The sequence below is a fragment of the Manis pentadactyla genome, chromosome 12 (genome assembly GCF_030020395.1).
Source record: "Manis pentadactyla isolate mManPen7 chromosome 12, mManPen7.hap1, whole genome shotgun sequence".
Taxonomy (NCBI): Eukaryota; Metazoa; Chordata; class Mammalia; order Pholidota; family Manidae; genus Manis; species Manis pentadactyla.
The window spans coordinates 29,215,455-29,241,733 of record NC_080030.1 but is presented as its reverse complement, the minus strand read 5'-3'; the positions used below and the strand labels follow the sequence as shown (position 1 = coordinate 29,241,733).

At 42.3% G+C, this 26,279-nt stretch overlaps 2 protein-coding genes across 6 annotated transcripts in view; one reads left to right on the top strand and one right to left on the bottom strand.

The window, feature by feature from the left end:
* Positions 1-8: 8 nt before the first annotated feature.
* Positions 9-12,280, bottom strand: DYNLT2 (dynein light chain Tctex-type 2). Of its 5 annotated transcripts, XM_036926458.2 has the most exons (4): positions 12,010-12,254; positions 4,716-4,922; positions 2,262-2,420; positions 9-249 (listed from the first exon to the last, which is right to left on the bottom strand). In XM_036926458.2, exons 1-4 carry the CDS (start codon positions 12,106-12,108, stop codon positions 139-141), a joined length of 576 nt encoding a protein of 191 aa, XP_036782353.2. In that variant the 5' UTR covers positions 12,109-12,254; the 3' UTR covers positions 9-138. The 5 variants fall into 5 exon arrangements, 2 of the variants coding, with proteins under 2 accessions (XP_036782353.2, XP_036782352.1); XM_036926457.2 differs by lacking the exon at positions 2,262-2,420 and having other exon boundaries at positions 14-249; positions 12,010-12,247; XR_005032865.2 differs by lacking the exon at positions 9-249 and adding an exon at positions 6,305-6,846 and having other exon boundaries at positions 2,282-4,922; positions 12,010-12,180.
* A 10-nt stretch (positions 12,281-12,290) lies between these two features.
* The window catches only part of ERMARD (ER membrane associated RNA degradation), a 28,904-nt gene continuing 14,915 nt past the window's right edge, over positions 12,291-26,279 (top strand). Inside the window, exons 1-10 of the mRNA XM_036926448.2 lie at positions 12,291-12,525; positions 15,121-15,289; positions 16,802-16,941; positions 17,869-17,970; positions 18,252-18,341; positions 20,245-20,342; positions 20,777-20,913; positions 22,000-22,114; positions 23,607-23,709; positions 25,534-25,563. Coding sequence (XP_036782343.2) covers positions 12,430-12,525; positions 15,121-15,289; positions 16,802-16,941; positions 17,869-17,970; positions 18,252-18,341; positions 20,245-20,342; positions 20,777-20,913; positions 22,000-22,114; positions 23,607-23,709; positions 25,534-25,563 — 1,080 coding nt within the window. The 5' untranslated portion in view covers positions 12,291-12,429. The remainder of the gene's footprint in view (positions 12,526-15,120; positions 15,290-16,801; positions 16,942-17,868; positions 17,971-18,251; positions 18,342-20,244; positions 20,343-20,776; positions 20,914-21,999; positions 22,115-23,606; positions 23,710-25,533; positions 25,564-26,279) is intronic.

The window sequence follows — 26,279 nt, the reverse complement described above, 5'->3', positions numbered from 1 at the left end:
ATCCAACTTTTATTTTTTTGAATACAATTAAGATGCTCCAGTTGGAGATAAAAACACAGCAACCTAAGTGACGGATTCACAAGCCTGCAGGTTTGTGTCCTTGGAGAAGCTGAGAAGTGCTCCAGGCGCATGAGATGGCTATTCACAGTACAGAGCAAACACTAAGGCCAGTGCCAGGTAAGTCTCAGTCTCATGTTTAGCTGCAACCCAGCTGTCCCATGCAACGTCCCAGATACACCTGCTGGCAATCTGTGAGAGACAGTTTAAAAAGGTCAACTTCAGATTGAACAGGTTAAGTGGTAATTTTTATATCTATACAAGTTTGATTTTTTTAAGATGCCTTAGTATCTTAGAAAGGTATATTTAAAAGGTAATTTGTCCAATTTTCCCGTTCTTGAAAAGACTTAAAAATGTTGCTTCCTGGGCCACCTTCTCTTTTCCTGGACCTTAGTGGCCGCCTCAGCAGAGTGTGCAAGGGTAGGAGCAGGAAGCCCTCTGTGATGCTGGTCTAGTAGCTCTGCGTACACTGCTACTCTGCTGTGTTAGAGCCCATGATAAGGAATTACTCTTCCCAACCTTAAAAGATACTCAACTGAAAGTTTGTTAGGTCCTTGTCTTGCAAGGAAGAAATGGCATTGATTATACACACAGACTGTTAGTGAAAATCCTGACTCCTTTACTTTACTTACAATGCCGCAAGTGATATGACTGCAGCCTACTTTCCTGTGGTAGATCTTAAATGGCCAAAAATCTTTTGCGGTTTCCCTCCTCGAGAGGCTGAGGTGGTCATCCAACCCCTGAGTATGAGCTGGCCTTGGCACTTGCCCCGAGTTATGGAATGTGACACCGTGCAACTTCCAGGCAAGACCTCCAGAGGTCTTCTGCTCCCCACCTTCTTGGAACACTGAGGAGACCCCAGTGGAAGGAAGCCCATTCAGTCATGGGAGGATGATGGCTCAGGTGAGAACCCCAGCGTCTCAGCCATCAGACACATGAGCAAAGCCACCTTGGACCTCCAGGCCCAAATGTTACCAGCTGGCTGCGAGCACATCAGTGTGACCAGCAGAAAAACCAATGGTTAATCCAGGCTGAGCTGACCACAGGATGATGAGCAAATAACTGGCTGTGGTCTGAGGCTGCTGGACCCTCGGGCGGTTTGCTGTGCAGTGATGTTATCTGATACATGTCATGCTGTCTAAATACAGGCACCCACTCCAGCCATAGATCAAGCACAGCAAATCGATCCCTGGCTCAGGATCTTTGTACCCTTGTAAGTTCTCCCTGATCTCGGCACAGCTGCTTTCCTCTTGTTCAGCTGCAGGAGGGTCTTCCTGTCTCTAGACAATCCCAAGGAGTGGCTCTGTGACTGTCACATCACCCCGCCTTAATTATCTGGAAGAGCACCTGTCACCATCTGGGAGCCTCCCCCCTCCTAAGTGTGTATGTGGTGTGCGTCGGCCCCTCATCTCCCTGGGGGCCAGGCCCCCATCCGGCTGCCTGCTGTGTGGCAGCGCCCTCTGCCTGTGCAGCCCTCTTCCCCCCCACCCCCCGCACCGGGGCTCTGCACGCTGCGGGCGCACACACACCCTCTCCCAGCGCACAGGAAACTTGCACAGCCCATCGGTACTGCATTTTCATTTGTTAATGACAATGACCTTACGTCTACTGAGGACTCTGTGCTGGTGACCTCATTAAGGATTTTAAAACAGATAATCTCATTTTATCCTCCCAACAACTCCAGCAAGTAGGTTTTATCATCCCCACTGATACATGAAAAGGCTACGTCCAGGTCACAGCAGTGCACTGCTGCCAGGATCACATCAGGACACTTGGACCCAAAGCCTAGGCTGCTACTCTAGCCGCATCTTTTACTTTCTTAAACTTTATAAACTGTGCTGCCTTATTTCTTTGACTAGCGTAAAAACTCCTCGAGAATCATGGTCCATATATCATAGTTGTGTTAACACCCATTAGTGCCCAAAACAATTTTACTGGTTTATTAATTATTAAATGATATTAATTTGTCAAAAATGGTAGGAAAAGGGTATACATACAATTTAATAAGTTACTAATAGAAAAGTGCAATTTCTAGGTTAGCACTTTTCAAAGAATTTACAGTGAAAGAAAATATATTAAACAGAAGTATCCTTTTACTCAAGAGGATCTTGAAGTGCCTTGGAGACATTACAATAAACACCAAGTCCTTAGAGAAGAGAGATCTTACATTTCAACCAATGAAGGCTGGCTCAGTGGATACTTACATTTATTGCCTGACCAGTCTTTTGAATAAATAGTACTTTTATAATGAACTTATACCGGTGGTATCCAAATTCTTTGACTACTAACAATATGCGGTCTGCTAATTCAAGCGACAAATGAGAGAAGACTTTATCATCATATTTGACATCTTTAAGACTTTCCTTTAAAAAAATTAAGAGAATATTTTAATTTTCAAACCAAATATTTTCTAAATAAAAATTCAAGTAGAAAACGTGTCTAAATAATACATACAACTTCAAAAAATACACCTATTCCCAACCATGTCATTTCAAATGAATGTTGTACTTAGTTTATTTCAATAACAATTTTTGAAGAACATTTGTTTCTTAAATCATGTTCAATTTTTCTTCATTCCCAACTCTTAAGCTGTAAGTTGCCCTTTACTAAATTATCAGATAGTTATTAGGGAAACATGGGGGAATTTTAAAAGAAAGCTTCTGGGAATTATTAGGTAGAGAAAAGAAATCTTTAAAAAATTTACATATTTGCTAAAATTCAGATTTGGGCTTACCAGAGCAAGGGTTGGACCCAGAGCCTGCATCACATTATTACCATCTTCCTCAGGCTCCTCAAATTAAAGCCCACTTTTTCTGACCCTCTCCCTATGGCTTCTCACTCAACTGCTTTTTTCCTGTGGCTTCCAGGAGCATGCAAAGGAAATCAAAAGTCTCTCATACGTTTATTCATGAATTAGTGCATGGCTAGGGGGAGACAGATGGGGACCACGGAGCGGACCTGGACCATCCGGTGAGCAGACAGCCATGCCTTTGACTGACTTGAACCCATGATAAATTAACCTATGTTCTGAGTTCTAGTGATAACAGATGTATTCCTACCAGCTAATTTTATAGGCATGTAAAACCAAAGAAATTGCCTTTTTTTTTAGTTTTTGTTCCCTTCTAGAATGCTTCTGGATCGAAACTGGTTCTAGAGGTATTTATTTTCCTCAGACATTGTCTGTGGTTCTATTTTTCAGACACTTAGCAACATCCATTTTCTCTTCTGAATTTCCTAACAGATCCCAGGCTTTGTCTACTCAAGCACTTTTTTAATAAATAATGAGCACTTGCTATAGGATGATATCCCCAAGCTCCTTCAGTATATATTATTTCTGTTTTTCTAACTATGTTCAATGGTCCCAGAACCTAGTGAAAATCTCTGGCCTTATTATGATCCATAGCGTCTACCTACATACCCAGTGAGCTTTACTGGCCCGTTATGTTCAACACAATTCTATATGTTGTCATATGTAAATACAATGTGAAATCCTTCTATATGCAATACATTTGAACTTGGCATATGTGCTAGGGCTGAATAAGAAATGCACCAAAATGTATACTCTTACAAGTGCTTGCTATTAGTGTTTAGGTCAGAGTAGAAGGTAATCGGTAATTATTTTACTGTATTAAATTGAGCTGGATGTCTTTATTTCCTGAAGCCATGAGCCATAGTATCTTTAACAAATATCATCTGACAATCAGTTCAGTTTGGAAATATGTCTCTACTGCAGTGGAGGGAGGCTCGAGAGGGGTCTCTTAACTATTCTTCTATATTAATAAAGGTTAAATCATTTAAATAATTCAATTTGATATGATTTAAGGGTTATTAATCATTCATACAAAATAAATTACACTTATGCTTTTTTCATAGTAGCTGTCTCCCATTAGTTGTTACTGAAGGAACCTCATAAAGTGGAGGGGGAATTAGTTTTAAATTAAATTTAAAACACTCCTGGAGTGGGATTAGGCTATATGGGGTCCCACAAAAGAAATCTGATCATCAGAAATCTCCTGGGTGTCTGGTGCTCAGACTAGAGAGCAAAGATGGAAAGGGGATTCAGAAAAGGTGGTGCCTCAAACTCCTACAATTAAAGAAGTTTCCGTTTGACCCTTTATTGGGGAAGATGGTGAAGGGAATTATTTCTTTCTGAGCAATGTAGCCCTCAGATGCCGAAAGTAGTATAAATAATATTGGTATTAATATTAGTTTTGTAAAATTGAAGCAGCTTTTCTGGACTAGACTGGTTCGCACACTGTCTTAAGTGAATTTTAGATTCCAGTCAGCTTGAAGATGAAGGCAGTTTGTGCACAAGTGGGTCTTTAAGATGTTTTGAAGTAGTCAGGAACCAATTTTTCACACATGAATACATAGTATGTTCTTTTTTAAACTCATTCTTCCAATATGTAGGAGAAATATGGAACCTGAGAGGTAATTTATGGATGATTAAGAGTTGAATGAAATAACAAAAGAATATTCCCTTTAATCCAGCTCATAGCATCAATGTGAAGATTACTGAGTATGACTACAAGCCACTTTCATGTTTCAGAGATAAATGCTACAAAAAAATCAATCAGGAAAATTATACTGCCATAAATCTTGAGATTATCAAACCCCCAAAGCTAAGATGTTGGTGTCATGCATATCTATCAACATACACTTAGTATCTGCTGGACTTTAGTTTCCACTGAATGAGCTTGGAACTTTTTCAACGGCTCCATTCTGTACAAACTGGCAAACTTTAATCTTGCCAGGGTGCTCTTCCATGCTTTACCTCTGTCACTGATTGAGTCATGAAACAGGGGTTCCACATACTGAACACTATGAAACGACTCTCTCAGTCTTTCTCTTAAGACTTGTGCATACTACAAGAGAGGGGAGAGAGAGAGAGAGGTGGGGGAGGGGGAGGGAGAGAGATTACTTTTTTAAAAATCTTTTTTTAAATTTGGTATCAATCTACAATTACATGAGGAACATTATATTTACTAGACTCCCCCCTTCACCAAGTCCCCCCCACATACCCCTTCATAGTCACTGTCCAGCAGCGTAGTAAGATGCTATAAAATCACTACTTGTCCTCTCTGTGTTGTACAGCCCTCCCTGTGCCACCCCCACATTATACATGCTAATCATAAGGCCCCCTTTCTTCTCCCCACCCTTCTCCCTCCCTTCCCACCCATCCTCCCCAGTCCCTTTCCCTTTAGTAACTGTTAGTCCATTCTTGGGTTCTGTGAGTCTGCTGCTGCTGTTTTGTTCCTTCAGTTTTTCCTTTGTTCTTATATTCCACATATGAGTGAAATCATTTGGTATTTGTCTTTCTCTGCCTGGCTTATTTCACTGAGCATAATACCCTCTAGCTCCATCCATGTTGTTGCAAATGGTAGAATTTGTTTTCTTCTTATGGCTGAATAATATTCCATTGTGTATATGTACCACCTCTCCTTTCTCCATTCATCTACTGATGGACACTTAGGTTGCTTCCATTTCTTGGCTATTGTAAATAGTGCTGTGATAAACACAGGGGTGCATCTGTCTTTTTCAAACTTGAGTGCTGCGTTCTTAGGGTAAATTCCTAGGAGTGGAATTCCTGGGTCAAATGGTAAGTCTATTTTGAGCATTTTGAGGAACCTCCATACTGCTTTCCACAATGGTTGAACTAATTTACATTCCCACCAGCAGTGTAGGAGGGTTCCCTTCTCCACAACCTTGCCAACATTTGTTGTTGTTTGTCTTTTGGATGGTGGCGATCCTTACTGGTGTGAGGTGATAGAGAAATTACTTTTTAAATTGTGAAATGAAGTTTCACATTTAAGAGCCCTGGCGTGACGGGACAAGGCTGCCACCCAACCTGGAAATCCATCATGATAGACTTCTATGATAATGTAGGTGCCAAATCCTAGATCCTCCGATTCGCTCCTGGCTATTCATTTGGTAAAAGGAAAAGGAATACCACCTTGCTAGTGAGCTGTAGTCTATTTACCTATAAACGCAAATATGCACAAACACAAATCCGCATGCATGTATTCAGAATATCCAGGGATGACATAAAAGAGCTGGAAACCAGAGTGGCCTCCATGGAGGGTGGCGGAGATGTGTGCAAGGAAGGTCTTTCTGAGGTCATGAAGATATTATCCTTCATTGTTTCATTATTTTATTATTATTCTCTTTAAATAAATGTAACTATTTAGGTAACATTCACAAGCCTTTAATTGAAAAGATAACAAAAGTGTGTTGATTTGGTACATACATTATTCCATGCTTTTGACATTCAGCATTTCACCACTGAAGTTAGCTGCCTCATTTGTTGTTTTCTTGATGTAAACATTAGGTTGTTTGAGATTTTTCTTGTTTCTTGATGTTGGTTTTTATGACTATGAATTTTTACTTCTAAGTTTTTCTTTAAGAAATACATTTCATATTGCTATAGCTGCCATATATAGTGATTCCTCTGATGGGCCTGGGTAAACTGCAACCTTCTGGAAAGAATTCACCATTCTAGATATCATTAAGAACATCCATGACTCATGGGAAGAGCTCGTAACATCAACATTAACTGTTTGGGAAGAAGTTGATTCCAACCCTTATGGATGACCTTGAGGGGTTCAAGACTTCAGTGGAGGAAGTCACTGCAGATGTGGGGAAAACAGCAAGAGAGAACTAGAAGTGGAGCCTGAAGATATGGCTAAATTGCTGCCTGTCATGGTAAAACTTGAACAGATGAGGAATTACTTCCTAAAGATGAGCAAAGAAAGTGGCTTCTTGAGATGGAATCTATTCCTGGTGAGGGTGCTGTGAAGACCATTGAAAGGACAACAGAGATTTAGAACATTACATACACTAAGTTGCTAAAACAGCAGCAGGTTTTGAGAGGACTGACTCCAACTAAACTTACTGAATAAAATGCTATCAAACAGCATCATATGCAGGGAAATTGTGCAGGGAAGAGTCAACAGATGCAGCAAATTTCATTCTTTTAAGGAACTAACACAGCCACCCCAACTTCAGCAATCACCAATTTGATCCATCAGTAGCCATAAACGTGGAAGTAGGACACTCCACTAACTAGCAAAAGATTGACTCACTGATGACTCGATGGTTAGCACTTTTTACCAATACAGTATTTTTAAATTAAGGTATATGCACTGTTTCTAAAGATATATTATTGCACATTTAATAGACTGTAGTATAGTATAAACATAACCTTTATGTGCACTGAGAAACCAAAACAACTCATTTGATTTGTTGAAATACTTGCTTTATGGTGGTGGTCTGGAACTGAATCCCAAATATCTCCAAAGTGTGCATGTACAGTTGTAGCTACACCCTACAAATTTTGATTTTCATTCAGTTTAAAATATTTTGTTTTGTTTTCTTTTACCCATGGGCTAACTAGAAGTGTGTCATTTAGTTTTCAGACAATATGCAATTATCCATAGCTTTATTATGGATTTCTAATTTATTCCAATGTGACGAGAGAACATACTTTGTATGATTTGAATCCTTTTAATTTATTGGGACTTGTTTTATGTCCCAGGACATGCTCTATTGTAGCAATGTTTCATGTGCACTAAGGAACATTTGTTCAGCTGTGGTTGCATGGAGTATTGTGTAATAGTCTGCTAGTTCAGGTTGGATTATGGTATTGTTAATATCTTATATCCTTACTAGTTTTCCTACCTGTCCTATCAATTATTGAACGATACAGATATATAGTTGCATCTGCTTTTATAATCAGTATGACCATCTCTGATGGGTGTTCATAACATTTAAAGTTTTAACCAGGGTGTTCATAATATTTACATTTAATGTTGACATGGTTGTGTTTAAATCCTTCATGTTTTCATATTTATCCCATCTGTTCTTTGTTCCCTTTATTTTGTTGTGCATCCTTGAGTTAAGTATTTTTAATGATTCCATTTTATCTCATTTTTTTGGCCTATTAGCTTTATTCTTTTCTAGTGGTGGTTTTAGTGCTTATTATGATGTATGCTATGCTTACCAGCCTCCTTTCACACCACATCACATCACTTCCTATGTGGCACAAGGGCCTTACCATGGTGTCCTTCCTCTTCCTCCTCCAGGCCTCTGGCCTTTGTGCTAGTATTGCAATGCATCTTACTTCTACAGATAACATAAACCAAACAAATATTATTTTTGATTTAATCTATTATATTTAAATATTTTAAAATAAGGAAAAATGTATTTATCATTCTCAGTGCTTTGTCTAATTTACATCTTGTATCATATTTTTTTTTGCTTTAAGGACCTAAACATTTCTAATAGTAGCTTTGTGATGAATTCTTTTAGCTTTTATTTCTGAAAAGCTCATTATTTTGCCTTTGTTTTTGAAAGACATTTTTACTGAGTATAGGAGTCTGGCTGACGGGTTTTCCCCTTTTAAGTTACTTTAAGGTATCTTTCAGTAAAGATGCCTGTGTCTTTTGGCTTGTATGGTTTCTGATAAGTCTACTGTCATTTCATCTTTGTTCCTATTTACTTAACTTTGTTCTCATGTTTTTTTCCTACTTGTCTTTAAACTTTAAAATGTTTATTTTAAGCAGTTTGACTATTATGTCTCAGCGTAATTTTCTTCATTTTTTGTGCTTGAAGTTCATTGAACTTCTTGGATTCATGGTTTTATAGCTTTTAATGAAGTTTGGAAATTTCTCATCCATTATTTCTCTAAATATTTTTTGTCCCTTATCTTCTTCTCACTTTGTGATGCAAAACTGAAGAATAAATGTTTTGCCTGAAATTTTCCTATAGTTCAATGATGTCTCCTAATTTTTTTAGGTTTACTTTCGCTGGCTGTCTCTAAATTCACTAAATCTTTGTTCTGCAGCGCTGAATCTGCTAATTCCATTCAATTAATTTTACATCTCTGACATTGTACTTTGTAGAAATTTGATTTGGATTTAACATGCTTAATCTTTTCTCTACATGCTTGAAAATACAGAATATAGTAACTTTTATACTGTTATATAACTGCCTTAACTTGCTGAAAATGAGTCTAATACAATACCTTTTATAACTACTTTAGTGTCCTTTTACACTATCTTTTAATCATTTCTGGTTGTTTTTATTGTTTCTTCTCATTTTGGATTGAGTTTTCCTTTCTTTGTAGGTCTGCTAATATTTAATTGGACATCAAACATTGTGAATTTAACCTTTCCTATTTGCTATATGTTTTTGTATTCTTATATTCTTCAGCTTTAAAACGTAGTCACTTGGAAACAGGTTAATTCTCGAGGCCCGTTTTTAAGCTTTGATAGGCCGGCCTAGAGATATCTCGTATAGGGCACCCCCCACCCCAGTCACGGAGACAATACACTTCTTGGCACTTTAAGCAATGCCCTGTGATTTACATGGTTTTCTACTCTTACTGGTGGAAAAAAACAGGTTTGTGAATCCAGTGACGTTTTTGTCCTTTTGTGTGATTCTTTCTCTGGCAAGAGGGGGTTTCTTACCAGACACAGTGATGCACTAACTTGAAGACATGAGGAAAATTATCCGCCCATCTCTGGAACTATCTGTACATCTCTCTCCTCTCATAATACTCTGCAGACTCATACCACCTTGACCCACCCTGGTACCCAAGTGAGACCTCTCCCTAAGGTGTGGGCTGGAATATGCTACCCAGCAGGAAGTTAGGGGGACTCTTAGTGCTCACCTTTCCTGTCTCTCCACTCTCAGTATCACTATCCTGACTTGCTTTACATCTAACCAGTGGAAACAAATGTTTCATGAATTGTGTTATTTCCAGGAATTTCTGATTGGAGTTACTCCATGGTGGCTCCAAGTAGAAGTCCTTCATCAGAAACAAATCGGACATTTTGATCATTTGTCAGACTGTTTTTAGTTGCGGAACAAAGGCCTCATTAGCTCCCCAAATCTCTTAAAACCAAATTCTTTATCAAGAAAATGCTCCTTTAGGGTAATCTTTTTCCTCACAATATGTTCAAGTGATGCAACTACAGTACACCATTGACAGTGGCTCACAACTAAAATGACTCCCTTTGGAATAGGGCATTTATGTGTCATTTAAAAATAAGAGATTCTAATATGCTGAAATCTCGCATCTCTACCATTTCTTCCTTGTATATAATATTGGCCTTGTGATTTAGTATGCTCTGTATGAAGAGCATTTTATCCCTTTACTAAGAATCCTTTTGACTTCTAAAAACTAGGACTAGATTTTAAATATAATCAATTTTTTGACATTTCCTAAAACCTGAGTTTAAAGACTTAACCTACTGATAATGGCATTTCCTTATATTGAGTCTACTTATAATCCTGGAATAAACTGAGTTTGGTCATGGGATGCTATGTACATTAATGTACTTCTACATGCTATTTGCAAGTATTTAAGATTTTCAAATGCATGTACCCAAGTGAGATGAACCATTCAGTTTTTAATTATCTGTTTAAGGTTTTGGGCATTTTGGTTGAAAGCCATAGGAACTGATTCTAGTTAAGCAAAAATATAATTAGTTGGAAAGCTATGGGGTAGCTCAGGGAATGGAAGAGAAGGCTGAAGAACCACATGTGAGGCTCTTCAATGTGACATCCTCAACTTGAATTAATCTCAGCCATTTGTGTTATTCCAGGAAGAGGTCATCTAATTAGCTTAATTTTGCTCTCATCCACACCACAAAGCTAAGGAAAGTGACTGACAGTCCCACCAAGACTCCTATCTAATGGAGGATGAGTTAATTCTCCAAAAGAAAATTGAGATGGATTCCTGGAAGGAAAAAAATGGATGCAGGACAGGTAAAAGTGTTTTACATTGATTTAACCGTGTGTCCTCATTTTTTCTATGTTCAGGAACTTGGGAAAGTCTGAACTGACTCACTGGTGTACTTAACTGCCCTCAGGCACATTTAGTGAGCATTTGTGGGATCCTTTCTGTTTCTTCTCAATTATTGCTATGCAAATTTCTTACTTCTAGAAGCCTAGATTTTAGACAGCTATGATCGATCATATCCTTATCAAATAAGCGAGAACTGCCTCGGTCCCGGATGTCGGCCTGTATACCAAGTGTACCTGTGTGCCTCCCTTTAGATTCTGACCTTTAGTAGGCATTAATTTTTAAGAAGGCAAGTTTGTCTGCTTCAAAATACAGAATTTTGTTTACTGCTGGTGACCTGTTACTTACACTTATTGCCAGGTAATACAGCAGAGTTTCTGGGAGCATGAAATTTAAAGTCCAACAGATTAAGATTTTTAGTCTTGCTCTGAACTTGGCCTGTTTATTTGTACTCCTTTAGTTCTTTCCTCTGTAAAATGTAGACACCAAAGAGCTGTCATCAGAACTTCAAACACTGCCATGACTTCTTTTGAGGATTCTTGTTGTTACCTGAAATGTGTTAGGACCTTTAAAAATTAGTGTTTTGCCTGTTTTCCCTCCTTCACCCTATCAATCATCAGTCCCATGAAGGAGGTATGAAAAGAAACCATCAGACAAGTGGACGGAGTCTCAAACACAGATTCTAGACTCAGCTCTACTACAGTTTTGACAAATCATCTCAAGTTTCAATAAAAGTTGGAGCTTTGATTACAACAACGGCTTTCAGACTATGGTCTCAGGGAAACCTAGCGTCGCACCAACAGGTGACATTTTCCATTAATCTCAGACACGAAGTTAATGGGCTGAATGTATTCATTTTTTCCCCTGTACGTTCCTCAAACACCGAGGCTGTTTTTAAAGACTATAAAACACCCCGCCGCTGTTAGGTGCGCGAGGTCCTTGTCCTCGGTGGCCGGCAGCGCCGGCGGCGCCACGTGGACTTCTGCGAACAGCAGGGAAGCGCCGGGTGGCTCCCGGGGACCCGCTGCCGAGCGCGCCGGGGGCGCTCTGGGCGCCTCTCCGGCCCCTGGCGGTGCCGGGACCCCCGAGCGCCGCCTCTGCTTCCGGGTGGGAGAAACGGGGAGCCCCGCCGCCTGCGCACTCACTGCCTCCTTGTCGAACATGCTGGGCCTCCTCTCTTTCCGAAGCGGCGGCGGCTTGTCCGGGCCGGCGGCCACCTTCCCGCCCCCGCCGCGCTTCTCCATAGCACCGCGTCGCTAAACACCGAGCGCCTCGCGATCACGCCCCTAACGCCTCCGCTGCTTCCCGCGACAGCAGAAGTCTCGCACCTGCGCTGCTCCGGAAGTGCGACGCAGTAGGGGTGGGCGGGGCGCACGTCATCCCGCGGCGCGGACGGCCAGGGGCCGGAAGTCATGGAGGTATGACGGGGATCGTGGAACCCCGAGGCTCCTGAGCGCGCCTGTCGGGCGCTGGGAGCGGGATGGAAGGCGGCGGAGCGGCGAGGGTGCGCGCCCCGGCGGGATGAGTCCTGGTGGGATGCTCGCCCGCCAGGGCCGCCGCCGGGCATGTCGTCCTCGCCAGCCTCTGATCCGCGGCTGCAGTCGGGCGGCGGGGCCCGCCCCGAATCGCGCCGGCCTCGTTCCTGGCGCCTCCAACCCCAGGTGGCGTCAGTTCCTCGCTCCCCGCCAGCCGTGAAGAATTAGCGCGCTTCCCAGCCCGCGTCTGGCGGCTGCAGGCCCCGGTGGGGTCGTGCGGGAGAAGCGCGGGCTGCTTTCAGCGTGTGCCCTGCGGCCCTCGCCCCTAACGGAGGGCGTGTAGTATGTAATGGTGGCTACCTTAAGTTAAATTAAAATTATATTCCACTTTTTTAGGCTACTTTGGTAACAAACTGAATCATAAAGCCTCAATCGCTGTAGATCAGATTCAGTGGGGGTTGCCTCATAGTAAGGATTTTATTCATTTTTCTCCTCTGGCCATTAAATATCAAACTAATATCAGTTTTAGGCATACCTACTCTTAGTACTATGTGCGGGGTGCTTCTCAAGTATTATCTCTGGATACTGCAACCCTAAAAACGGATAGTATTTTGCACCATTTTATAGTTAAAATCAAGGCTCAGACATGTTAAGTAACTTTTTCAAGGCAAGAGGTAGGAAGAGTTTGAGGAAGAATTCAAATTAAACTCTTTTCAGCACAGGCCGTTTGTACTACCCCGTGTTGCCCTGGGCATGACCCAGAAGTGTCAAAGAATAATGGTGTCGCTGGTCACACAACATCCATACGCACGTGCAGGGTTCCTGGCTTCCAGAAGGGGGACAGACATGTCTATAGCTGTAATACACAGGACAACGTATTTAATTGTCATGTGGGACAAACTTTGCATGCCTAATGTTTGTTGGTTTGGTGTTGGATTTTTTCATTAATGAACAGTGTGGTTTTTTTGTCCAAGAGTGTGTACTTAAAAGTCAACCTAGAAGACCAATACTAGAACTGTGTGTCTGTTGTTACAGTATGGGGTTCATTCCCAAAAGCTGAAGTTTGTGGAACTTGGAAGAGTATATTTCAGCCCAGGGTAAGAGGTGCTGATCATTCAGTTGACTCTTATTATTCCTGTATTGTGCACAGGTGGCTGTGCTGTGTCTTGGGGACAGTGTTGTATAAGTCTCTGTGCTCTAGGAACTTACAGTTCAGTTGAGGGGCAGCTGTACTGACAGGGCATCTACACCAAAAGAAAAAAACTTCACTTGCCATATCCAGGGCTCACTTTACTAGAGGAGTAGATGGGCTATTAAAAAATATTTCTGCCTGCCATCTGTCACTCCAGAAGTAGGGCTCATTCATTTAGAGTTCAAATGCTTTTTAAAGTGCAAGGAGTCCCTTTGGATGTGAAAGTAACCCTTAAAGTTATATTTCTGTGTCAGTTGGGAGAAAAACCATACTAGTCTTTGAACTGAGAATTTAAAGTGAAGAGTTAACAAGGTTTACATTTCTGACTAGGTGTGTTAAAGGATAAGAAGTATCATGGAGGTAGCAGCTTTAGGAGGCAACTCTGCCCTACCCCTGAGGGAACTAAGGGAAGGATCAGAGACATAGCGGAGGCCCATATAGCTGGAACTCAGACATCTAAGGTGGAGGCTGTGCTGTTCAGTGACAAGAAGGGGGTCTGGGCAGGTCTGGGAAACAGACGTTTGAAGAAGAGGTGCTGGACATGAGGTGGTGTCTGGTGGGGGCGCAGTGGTGAAGCTGGGCTTGTAATGGGAAACTGCAGACCAGAATCTGCTGCTGAGGGCCCTCTCAAAGGAACAGGAAGTGGACAGGAAGTCCTCAGGCTGCAGGTGGCAGGAGTAAGTCCCTTTCTGCCCTGCTGTCCTGCTTTGTCCTTCGAATGTCCTGACTGGCTGAGCAGAATGTGTTCTGCTCAGTTACAGAGATCACAGGATATTTCACCGAAGTTTCTTGGGCAATATTTTAACTTCTAGCATCTGCAGAAAATTGGATCATGGGCAAGGTGGAGATTATGAGATGAAGCTTCTAGGGTCCTGAGGGACGAGAAGAGTGGACAGGGTGATACTGAGCAGGGTGGAGGGACTTTAACTGGCCCATTTCCGAATTTGGATACTGCCAGGGCTTCATCCCTCATGTTAGACCACAGACACCCTTTACTCAGTCCATCAAATAGATAGGTTTGCTCTCGACCCAGAATGTTACTTCCTGGCAAGTTTATAAGATGATCTCAGTGTAGTGTGGAGATAATTACAAGGCATCTGGTTTTATTTAATCCTTCATGGAAAAGCAGTGCGGTTTGCTGCTTTTTACACCTAGGATCTTACAGTTCCTTTTCTCTTAGGGGACAGAAGCATCCTTTTCACTTCTCTTTTAGTTCATTATGCTTGGTTTTCTGCTGTCCCACTCCCCATTTAAAAGTTGTGTATTTTAATAACTTTGAGATGGTAAAGGAATACTAGCAGGAATAAGACATGCTGAACTCTGCAGACTTCTGTCTTAATAGATATCATCATAAGTATCTTCAGATATAAAAACATTTATTTGAAATGTTTTTCCACATTTCAAGTTATCTTTAATGTTTTACCACAATGTTTTAATCATACAGCTCTCATGATACCCAGAACGTGTGTTAATGGTAGCCCTGCCTGAGTAAATTCTGTACGTCAGAATTTTCTTGTGACTTAAATAATAATAAGTATTCCTTTGTTTTTACCTCTGTTAAACAATATCTTTTATGTTTTATATTTCAGATACTAATAGAGGATCCTATTACCACGTATCTTTCACCCTCAGTGTATGATATGATCTGTAAACTCGGGTTTGAAGTCAAAGAAAATTGTGACATCAATAGTATTATAACTCAGAGTGGTGAAGTATGCTGGAAGACAATCACAGACTGTGCAATTTATACAGTGTCAGGTTTGTCCTTTCTCTGCACCCCAGACATCTGTCAATACTGTTGCTTTTAAAAGGTCTTCACCTGTAAAATTTCCCTTCCTAGTATTGCTGCTTCTGGTTAGAGGGTGTTATAATACCGGCCTAACTCAAAAGAGGAAATGAATCCTTGTGAAATAGGGACTTGAGGCCAGAGAAGAGTTACCAGGCTGGACCAAGGGAACTGAGTGTGGGAAGCTGGGTGGGGAAGAGTGAGGGCTGAGGATCCATGTGTGGTGTGGGTCTCTGCTCGTGGTGAGCAGTCTAGGTGGGGGGGAAAGGAAGAGAATCATACCAGTGAAGGGCAGGGATCACTGGGGATATGTTACACAGTTACTTTAAATGTCTCCGGGTGTTCTTGGACAATTTTTGGAGAAAGGATATGGGTTGGGAAATTTAATAATAGTTGTAAAAAAATTACAAATAAAGGTGCTTGTAAAAAAATTACAAATAAAGGTGCTGTAACCCAGCAGTTCCTTCCCAGGAATTTGTAAGGTTCACCGACACATGTGAGAGTGTGTTTGTGCAAAGCTATTCCTTGCGGCAGTTTTAATAGCAAAAAAGAAAAGACACTGGAACAGCCAGATGTCAGGCAGTGGCCAGTAAACCAGGAAGGATGCACATGCGGGAATGTTTTGCAGTGGTGAGCGGGAAGGAGGCCCATCCTCCTGGTGACAGGAATCTAAGTTGTACGACTAAGTGAAAACATAGGAGGAGTGTGTATTTGTTCGCTTGAATATGTATAAGTACAAATAGACCCAAGGAGTTAGTAATAGGTCTTACAGGAAGGAGAATTGGGGGGCCCGGAGGGAGACTTTCACCCTTTTACATTTTTGGATCCTGAGCCCTGTGAATATTCAGCCCAAAACTTAACAAAAAAATTAAACAATAAAAGATACGCATTGTGAATATGTTCTAGAACAACTAATGTCACTGGAAACCTCACAGTGTGATGATGTCAAATATACCAGGTTAAAATAATACATACACAGTGTGAAACTGGTTTTATATAAACTTACAGGTAAAGAAATTGAAGAAAATATTTTTTCTTCTGTTCGAACCTTTCTGTATTTTCCAGATTCTCCTGACAGTAGATGTACTTTTTTTATTTTTTTAAATTTGGTATCATTAATCTACAATTACATGAGGAACATTATGTTTACTAGACTCCCCCCTTCACCAAGTCCCCCCCACAAACCCCACTACAGTCACTGTCCATCAGCGTAGTAAGATGCTGTAGAATCACTACTTGTCTTCTCTGTGTTGCACAGCCCTCCCCGCACCCCCCTCCCACATTATAGTCGATGTATTTTTCATAAACAGATAAGCCCTTTGTAATCTTCCAGTAGCATTTGAGTGTCTTTTGTGAGTTCAGTTATGAACTGGCTGTTGATTTTGTGGAAGTGTTATAATTAGGGCACTTTTTCTTTGATTTAGACATTTTTCATCACATGATGCGGATCTGTGGTACTAAACCTTGTTTTCTTACCCTTGAAGCCCAGGATCTGGATTACCGGGGGAGCGTGAGGCTGCTGGGCCCTGTGTGTGAGGCTGTCCACTCACACCTGTCGTCTCTGACCAGGGGGCAGTTTGAAGTCCAGTGTGCACCGTGGCTCCAGTGGACACACTTTCCACAGGTTTGGCTTTTGAACACCTTTAGGTATAAAACAGCAGATTCCACTCAGAGGCCCTCATTACTTGCTGATTTTAAAGGGGTCTCCCTGTCCTCTGGGCCACCCACCTGTGACAGAGACTTGGGGGTTGCCAGGGATACTTGGAACTGTCCTGCAGAGTCTCCAGGCCTGAGCTGAGAACACGTCCTTTGAAGGAAGGTCCTTTTTGGTTGTGTTATCAGGCTCGGAGGCTCAGGAGGTAGCTGGGCAAATGGGGGCTGATCCAGGGACAGAAAAATGGGCACCCCCAGGAAAAAAGGAGCACTATGGACAGATAGTAGGGCATTCTTGAGATAGTGGGACCAGGAGACTGTCGGTGGGGAGGCGTGGTTTTTGGGGTGAATTGAGGGAGGAGGGGTAGTTTGGGGTCACACCCAAACTTTGGTTTGATTGGTTGGTTGGTTCAAACAAACCATTTCACTTGGCACATCAGATGACTGCAATAGAGTGGCAACTGTAAAAAAACAAATTCTAATACTTTGAATTCCCTGATGTAGAGGGTCACCCCTTCTCCCTTTGCAGTAGTTATCGTAAGTGGCAGGCTGAGCAGCCTTGTATTTATCTATTTTTAAGAGCTAATGAAAATGGGAAATAAGATTAGGTCAAAATATTTGACTTTCAATCGATAATTATGCCAGATTTACTCTTTCTATAAACATTTAAATGAGATAATTTTGAGAAAACTTCTTACATATTAAAGTATTTTTCTTGATTCTTTAGATATTGTATGTATGTAGCAAATGTTTGCCTACACCAAAAATGTCATTAAAGTTATGTCAATTGAATTCTTTAGAGGTTTGGATTTCATTAGTAATATTGTTATTAGAGTATTTCTTTTGAGAAATATATCTTATTGAGCAAAGATTCTAACATATGTCTTATTCCAAACAGTTATTTCCCGAAATTTTTGATGCTTTGAGAAGTCGTCAGTCTCCTGCCATTTCTCTCAGTTTGATGAAGCTGACCTCCTGTCTAGAACGGGCCTTGGGTGATGTACGCGCAAGGACTCTCTTTGTTGGTCCATTAAAGAACTTAAACGATAAAGTTTCACAGTTGCACTTGGGTTTCTTGATTCTAGTTATTGTTGTCCCACAAAATATGATCATTCGGCACAAATTTTTTAAAACATTTCTTTGAGTGATTATGAAATCAAAACATTGGTGTCTATAGTACTTTTCTCCCCTTATTTGTACAAACCATTGCTTTAGTGGTGTTTTCTGAATGTCATGTGGCTCACTGTAACGCAATTTTTAACAATTTTGTTTGAATTTTAGGTGTTTTTGCTGATTGGGAAGGAATGCCCCTTCCTTTTAAGAGATCTGCTTGTGTCTGAAGAGCTCACACAGGTGTTCGGGCAGCCCGTGGTAAGCTTGCTCCCCTCAGACTGGTAGAGCAGCCACTGCCCAAAGCAAGGGGTGGTGGCCGTGCCCTGTGTCTTGGAGGTTGATGCTGCCTTAGAAGAAGATTCATTATGTCAGTGATTCAAGCATTCTCTCCTGTCCTGCCTCCCCTTTCAAAGTTGCCACTGTTCCAACCAAAAGACACCCATCCCTTGCCCTGAGTCTCAGTGTGATTTAGTGGCCTCTGGTGTGATGACCTCATGTGATGGCCTCCGGTGTGATGACCTAGAGTGTGATAGCCTCGGGGCCAGTCAGAGGGACAATTTGAAGTCCATTACTTTTGTTAATCATGTATGAACAACTACAATACTAACGTATTCTAGAGTAAAATGTCAGCCCTTAAAGCATGCTATTATACTCTTTTATTCTAAATTTTATCACACTCTTTTAGTCTAGTTGTATTTTAAAATAACAGTATTTTTAACATGTGGGGAGTTATGCCCTTTGCAACTGTTCAGACTTACAGTGAAAAAAAATTTTTAATGCTAGTTAAAAAACATGCATAGCTATATACTTTTTAAAAAATCTTCCAGAGGCCACATGATCAAGATGGTTTGGGACTAACCAATAACCTGTAGGCGACTTTCTGAGAGAGCTGAGCCTGCCACACCAGGATGATACAGTGGCTATGTACTCCATTACATGCTAGACTCATTTTCACAGAAGAAATCTGTTTCCCGTAAAGCTTTCCCACTTTTGATGGTTGATCCTTTCTGCTTGTCAGCTTAAAGATGGCTCTTTGGTGGGCATTATGGTTTGAAGATGAAGTACAGACTTGTGGCTGTTACTCTGAATTCTTAAGCACTCAGCTATTTAGAGTTGTTCTTGTTATGTGCCTGTGGGCCGCAGTCCCTTTTAGTCTCCAGATGATTCTACTAATTAGTTGACATATATATTTCTGATTGTCCAGATGGTATGAGCAGTTAACTTAATGTTAAATTATTGATATTATAGTTGTTAACATTACATTGACTTGATATTAAAGTATTAAAAATTGACGTGAGTGTGCAGGCTTCCCGGAGTAGCATGGGACCGTTGTTCTGGTTGGTGACCATTCTGGCACTGAGTTGGCGCCGCCTTCTGGCTTGGTCCTGTGTGTGGCTGGGAATTCAGAGCATGTGTTTGTTCTTCTCAGCAACAGTCTTCCAGGCGTATGAAGACAGCTTTCACTCCTTTGCTGAGTCTTTGCAGGCTCAGCTGTTCTTTCTCATGTGATGTTTTGAATTCTTTTAGTCCCTGAATATCTTCCATTTTTTTCTGAATCTCCTCTGAAGTGTGGTGCTCCCAAGAGGTCATACAGGCGTCCAGAGGTCACCTGCAGAAGTGTATTACTACAGCCCCATAGCAGGATCCCTATCCCGGGTGTGTCTTCCCTTTACAGAGGGAGGGACAGAGCAGTGAATGCTGAGCTTCAACTCTCCAGCCAAGCAGTGGAGGCCCTGGGGCTGGAGCCTCCGTGGGGGAGGCCTGGGCCCTTCCCACAGCCCTCTGTGCATCACTCACAAGCACACGCTTCCTGTGGAGTTCCTGTTTATCACATTCTGTTTTATTTTTTCCAAGTATTAGGCACGTTTGGTACCTAGTATGAAAGCACGGCCAGGGCAGGCTCAGCCCCTGTATAGCCTGGGGTCCTCTGACACCATGGCCTTACGCTGCTGCGTTTCTCATCTGCACAGGGCAAGTGTAGTAGTGCCTTCCTCAGAGGCTGTCGCGGGCAATGAGCAGTGGGTGCGTGGACAGTGCGCCTGGCATTTTACACCTTTGTGTGCTGTTCATTCTGAAGAAGAAAGTGGCCAGTGTCTCAATATTAGGTTGCTTCATTCGGTGGGTAATGGTCGGTCGCAGTCTGCTGCTCTTACCCCCTCAGGTGAACGTGCTGAGGGTCTTCATGGGCTCCCCGCATGGACTCAACCTGCGGAACGTCTTATGGCACGGCTTCGCATCCCCGCGGGAGATTCCTCCCAAGTAGGTTGCTAGTGAAGTGATTTTCTTTCTTTTTTGGTATACTTAAGAGTTTGTTTTATCTGAGTTTCACGTCACAGAGAGATGTATTTTGAGGAAGATAAGAGAGATCTGGGACAGGCTTTGAAGACAGAACTGAATGTTAATAGAATCCAGGAGTGGTGGCAGTGCTGTGATTCGCTGACTTCCACCCCAGAGGCAGTTTGGAGGTTAGACCAGATGCCCAGCCTCCGGGTAGGGGGAGGACACAAAGGTTCCAGGTCACAGGTTTCCGAGATATGTTCTCCCTAACCATGCACAGGTCAGTTCCTACCAGTGCCTGCAGCCAGTTGGGGAGACTTTGTGCAGTTTAATGGTGTTTTGCTTTATTTTAAACTTTTGTTTTCCTGTGTATGACTGAGTTATTTTTCTAACCAATCTCTGGCATTTCCCATTAGGTACTGTTCAATGATGCTGCTGCTCACGGTGGGACTGGGTCAGCTGCTGCAGAGTCACCTGCAACGGACACGAGCCACATTGGCACACCGACCTTTTGTGGCTCTGCCAGACTTGAAGGATGCAGTCGTTTTCCCTGGCAAGGACGACACTTCGCATTTGTCCCTGTCTTGTCATCAGGATATTTATAAAGCCATTAAATAGTGTTGAGACTTGAACTTTTTGGGGGAACGGTTGTTCTCAGTGGCAGGAGGCCTTTGAAAGTTGCATAAGGCCTTTGAATGTGCCACATAAAACCTTACCTCTTCCCACTGTACCCCCAGGGGCCGTGGGGTCTTTGAGAGTCACAGCCATGTGGGTCAATATTAGTGATGGACTCAGGCTGTCCCAAAGGTGTGCTGGCATGTAGAAGGCTCGGGCCATTTTGTAATTTATGTACATTCCCTCATCCTATGAGTTTTGTGCCTTTGTGCCGATGACCAGAGTGTCACGAGTATAAATGGTCTCCTATAGCTTCCTTTTTACCCCCTGACAAATCCCTTTGCATATTATTGGGGCGGGGGCACAAAGCTTTGAAAGTGCAGTTAAACCAAGTGTTTGGTCCAAGCCCACCCCTTTCCACTCTGGCAACACATATGTTAACACCTTATTTGCTGATGGAAATTGTGAAGGAATCAGCTGATGATCTTGGCTGTTTAGTCTTTTTGAGCCATTGACCCTTTTGGTGACTGCCCAGAATACGTGTATTTTTTAAGCCTTTTTTTTTTTTTAAGGTAGTTTTAAGTTTACAAATTTGAGAGGAAGGTACAGAGATTTCCCACGCTCCCCTGGGAGCCCCCTGTTGTCAGCATCCCCACCACGTGGTGCATTTGTTGCCAGGGTGGACATGTTGTCACCCAGGGCTCATAGTTCACCTCGGGGCTCATTCTTGGTTCCTGTATCTTCCAGAGGTGTTTTATCTTTTCTTGGTCAGTGTGGTCAGCTGGCCGGCCCTGAACTCCCAGAAGCTGGAGCCTCAGTCACTGGGAGGTGTGCTTGTCCGTGCCCCCTGTTCCGGGAGCTCCCGCGCTCCCTGTAGCTGTGCTGCTGGCACACGCAGGGTCCTCACAGTGTGTGCTGCCCCAGGGACCTAGACAGCTTAGTGTGTCGGCACCACCGCCCCAGCGTCTCACGTCTTTTCCCCGTGGCCAAGTGTGATGAGGCTAATGTATTTGCCTTTTTGCAGATGTTGCACATGACATGCTTTCGGTGTTAGAAGAAGGGATGAGGAAGTCCACTTTTGTGCTGAAAAGCATGTTGCCTTATTGGGAACTTGCATTAATCAAGTTCAAGTCACACAGGTAACTGAAGGGCGGTATTACAAAGGTGGTTACTGATGATTTGGAGGCCAGTCCTTAAAATCTTCCATAGTCCACACTTTTTTGCTGTTGGAATCTAATAAAAGTGGGGCTGGCTTAGGAGTAGAGCTGAGCATAAAATATCAACATGTAATTAGTTGAAAGATACCTAATTGTGTTTTAAACATTACGTACCATCCTTTTGGTACAGTTAATAAGGATAATTATTTTTTAGAGGCAACTTTTAGATAATTTTCTGAGTTCTTACCGTGAGTGAAATACTGTGCTCAGTGTTAGAGAACCATGAAGCCGAGAGGAGGTAAGTTGCCTTTACGTCCCCAAGCAGCAGAGCGTCTGCGTGCAGACTTGAGGAGGGCAGTGGCTTTCACTTTCTTCCAGGTCTGTGATCCTGACCCTTGTTTGTAGGTCTTGAGAACCACTGAAGTCCTGCTGTTTGCATTTCTTTAAGAAGTCATGACTTGAATTAGGCAGATCTTTGATGGCATTTTATTTGGCTGAAGCTATTAAAAATGTTTCATCACACAAAAAAACACTGGAGAATAGTCATAGAATCACAAGCCTTTGCTCCTCATGCCCTGCTTGCTTTGAGTGCATGTTGGCACATCTGGGATGCAGCTCTGTTACTGTGGTATTGTTGCCAAAATTTACTTTTTTTTTAAATTTTGTTATCATTAATCTACAATTACATGAAGAACATTATGTTTACTAGGGTCCCCCCTTCACCAAGTCCCCCCCAACAAATCCCATTATAGTCACTGTCCATCAGCATAGTAAGATGCTGTAGAATCACTACTTGTCTTCTCTGTGCTATACTGCCTTCCCTGTGCCTCCCCCCCACATTATACATGCTAATCGCAATGCCCCCTTTCTTTTTTCCCGCTCTTTTCCCTCCCATCCTCCCCAATCCCTTTCCCTTTGGTAACTGTTAGTCCATTCTTGGGTTCTGTGATTCTGCTGCTGTTTTGTTCCTTCAGTTTTTCTTTGTTCTTATACTCCACATATGAGTGAAATCATTTGGTATTTGTCCTTCTCTACTTGGCTTATTTCACTGAGCATAATACCCTCTAGCTCCATCCATGTTGTTGCAAATGGTAGGATTTGTTTTCTTATGGCTGAATAATATTCCATTGTGTATATGTACCACCTCTTTATCCATTCATCTACTGATGGACACTTGGGTTGCTTTCATATCTTGGCTATTGTAAACAGTGCTGCAATAAACATGGGGTGCACCTGTCTTTTTCAAACTGGGCTGCTGTATTCTTCGGGTAAATTCCTAGGAGTGCAATTCCTGGGTCAAATGGTATGTCTATTTTGAGCGTTTTGAGAAACCTCCATACTGCTTTCCACAATGGTTGAACTAATTTACATTCCCACCAGCAGTGTAGGAGGGTTCTCCTTTCTCTACAACCTCGCCAACATTTCCAACATTTACTTTTTAAACAGTTTTGCTTATTTTCCTTCGATTTCCCAGGTTTGCTGACTGTGCCATTTTGTTGTTGACACAGCTGGAGGCGGGACTTAGGAAAGTCTTCGCCGCCGTCAACCAGTGTCCGCAGAGACTGCTGACCGCCGAGGTACATGTGCGTCCATGACTGGCTGCCATGGTTGTTGATGTTCTGACAGTTTTCTGTGCCAACTAAAATTTTTAACATCTTATTTTTGTCATTCATTGAGTTTTTTAGCTAAGAACTTTATTTGGAAGGTTTGACTGTCATTTTTTGTGGCTTTGTATTATAATGATTTTATGTTATTTATGCTTAGGATTGTTTTTGATAGTTCTATAATATCTCCAATAGTTTTTTAAACTTAATGATGTCATAAAAGTCATAACCACTGATTTTCTCTCGGAAGCATAATTACTGGCATACTGTTGTAACCCCAGGAAGTGGTCCGTGGTCTACAGGGAGCCCCTGTTTAACGGCACTGCTTCCTCTTGGCCAGAACTTCCAAGGGGCTTGGAGGTATTCCTGGGTGGCTAGGTGCCCATTAGCTGCAAGAAGGTCTGTCAGGCGGGGGAGGAAGACCGTGCTGCAGGGCGAACAGCGGCCTCTGGAATACCGTGCGCTCTTGTTTCTTACACTCTCCAGTTTCCTCTTTTTGCCCCTGTATGTAGGCAGCCCTCAGAATTCTGTGGTCAACCCTGTCCTCTCTCTATATGTGCTCTGTGGGAGATCTCACACAATTGCATGTGAACCTCTGTAGAGCGATTAGAAGACTTTGAACCCAATGAAAATGAAAGCCCATCATATCAGCAGCTATTGCTGTGGGTAACGCAGTGCTAAGAGGGCAGTTCATGGCACTACCTTCCAGCGGCCCAGCACTCAGTCTCTTTGCCTCAGCCTTCCTTCTCCTCTTGCAGTGTAGCCTGTCTGCTGCGTATCTTCATCTGCATTTTCCCCAGCACCTCAGATCTAGTTTATTTCAGGACGTCGTGTTTTTCTCCCGCAGATCTGTCCTCTGGTTCTCCTGTCGTCCCTGTCCTCCAACTGCACTGGCCCCAGACTTCACCCCCGCCCGCGCTTTGCCGGCACCTCGCACTCCTCACCCGCTCCGTCTGCCCCTGATTTACCCTGCGCCCCATCTCTTTAGCACTGAGACCACCTGGCCCCCTCGCTCTGCCCTCCTGAGCTCGCCTCCCAGCTGATCTTCGTGGTTCTCTTCCTTCTCAAATCCATTCTCACATTGCTGCTAATTATTTTCTAAACTAATAAATGTTCTTACCATCCTTGATGGTCTCATCTGCCTAAAGCTCTTTAGGTGTCCCTGCACCTGCCAGCCAGGTTCACACCTTCAGGGGCACAGTGTGTCCCCCAGCCTCTCTCCAGCTTGTCTCCTGTCCGACCACTCCGGGAACCAAGCTCCTCTAGGGCGTGCCTCTGCTCTAACTTTGCGCATGCGCTGCTTTGCAGAGAAACCTAAGTGAGGGGAGGTGTCCAGGGCTTCCCTTCTAGAAGGTTTTGAAGTGGGGATCTGATGCTGAGGCAGCCTGGCCCCAGAGCCTGGTCTGTAAACTGCTGAGACACCAGGACACGTGAAAAACAAAGGCCGTTTGGTGGAGAAAATACTCGGGTGTGCTCACCTGTACACACATACCAGCCATCAGTAGAAATACTCTGTGCGAGTAATGATTTGTGAAGTTATAGGGTCTTTACTGTCAGAATGTGAGCTAAGGACAGAATGTGTCCTCGTGTGAGGGCAGTGTTCTAACACGGTTCAGTGGCCAGCTTCACTTTTACAATGTGTTTATGTTGTCAGTGATGTTCTGAAGCATTGCTAGATATTTATATTCAAAAGAATATTTCATGTTTGTGGCTGCGTGCTAGAATTTTTTCCTTCTATAAATAATGTTACTCTACTTGTATTTTGCTTTAATTGTTTTTTTCTTTCCTTTTCTGAAGTCAACAGCTCTTTATACCACTTTTGATGAAGTAAGTAAACTTATAAGATTTGAAACAAGCAAAACATGTACTCTTTTAAAATACAAATTAAAAATCAGCCATGCATCATATGCTTATAGGAAAATAGTGATAGTCATATAAGCCAAAAAGGAAAAGAAAGCTTATCATAGAGTTAAATACAGTTTTCAGGCTAATTTTGAGACTCAATATTATTGTCCTAGTTTCTAAAGTTATAAAAGGCCAAAGTTGGAAAATGCCAAGAGATACTAACATTATATGCTGTAATTATTTGAGGCTTACATTTTAGGTTTAAGGGTAATACTTCCTTGCACATGAAATACACATCAGCCACTGTTAGGAGTACACAGACACTCACGCATTTAATCTGCGAACTGGTCGTGTGGTTCTGAGAGTGAAAATCTGGAATAGTAAAGATGACCATTGAAAATACCTTTAATGACTTGTAGAGTTATAGTGGCATGTGTGTGATCCTGGGTAGTAATTCTCGTGCCCTAAAGCTGATACTGCAGAGCTAGCCTGCAGGAGAGATAGAGGGAATGTTTGTGCAGAGATGGGGGCATTCAGATAGTTTTGCCTTTAAGATAACCACTAGATTCCTAAGTGGGTGGCTGGTGGGTGAATTAAAAAATGTTCCTGCAGAGTTTATTCCATTAGGTAAATAATTAGCTATTATTTAAATATGTTTGATATCATGAAGATTAATTTAGAAGAGTCACATCTTTGTA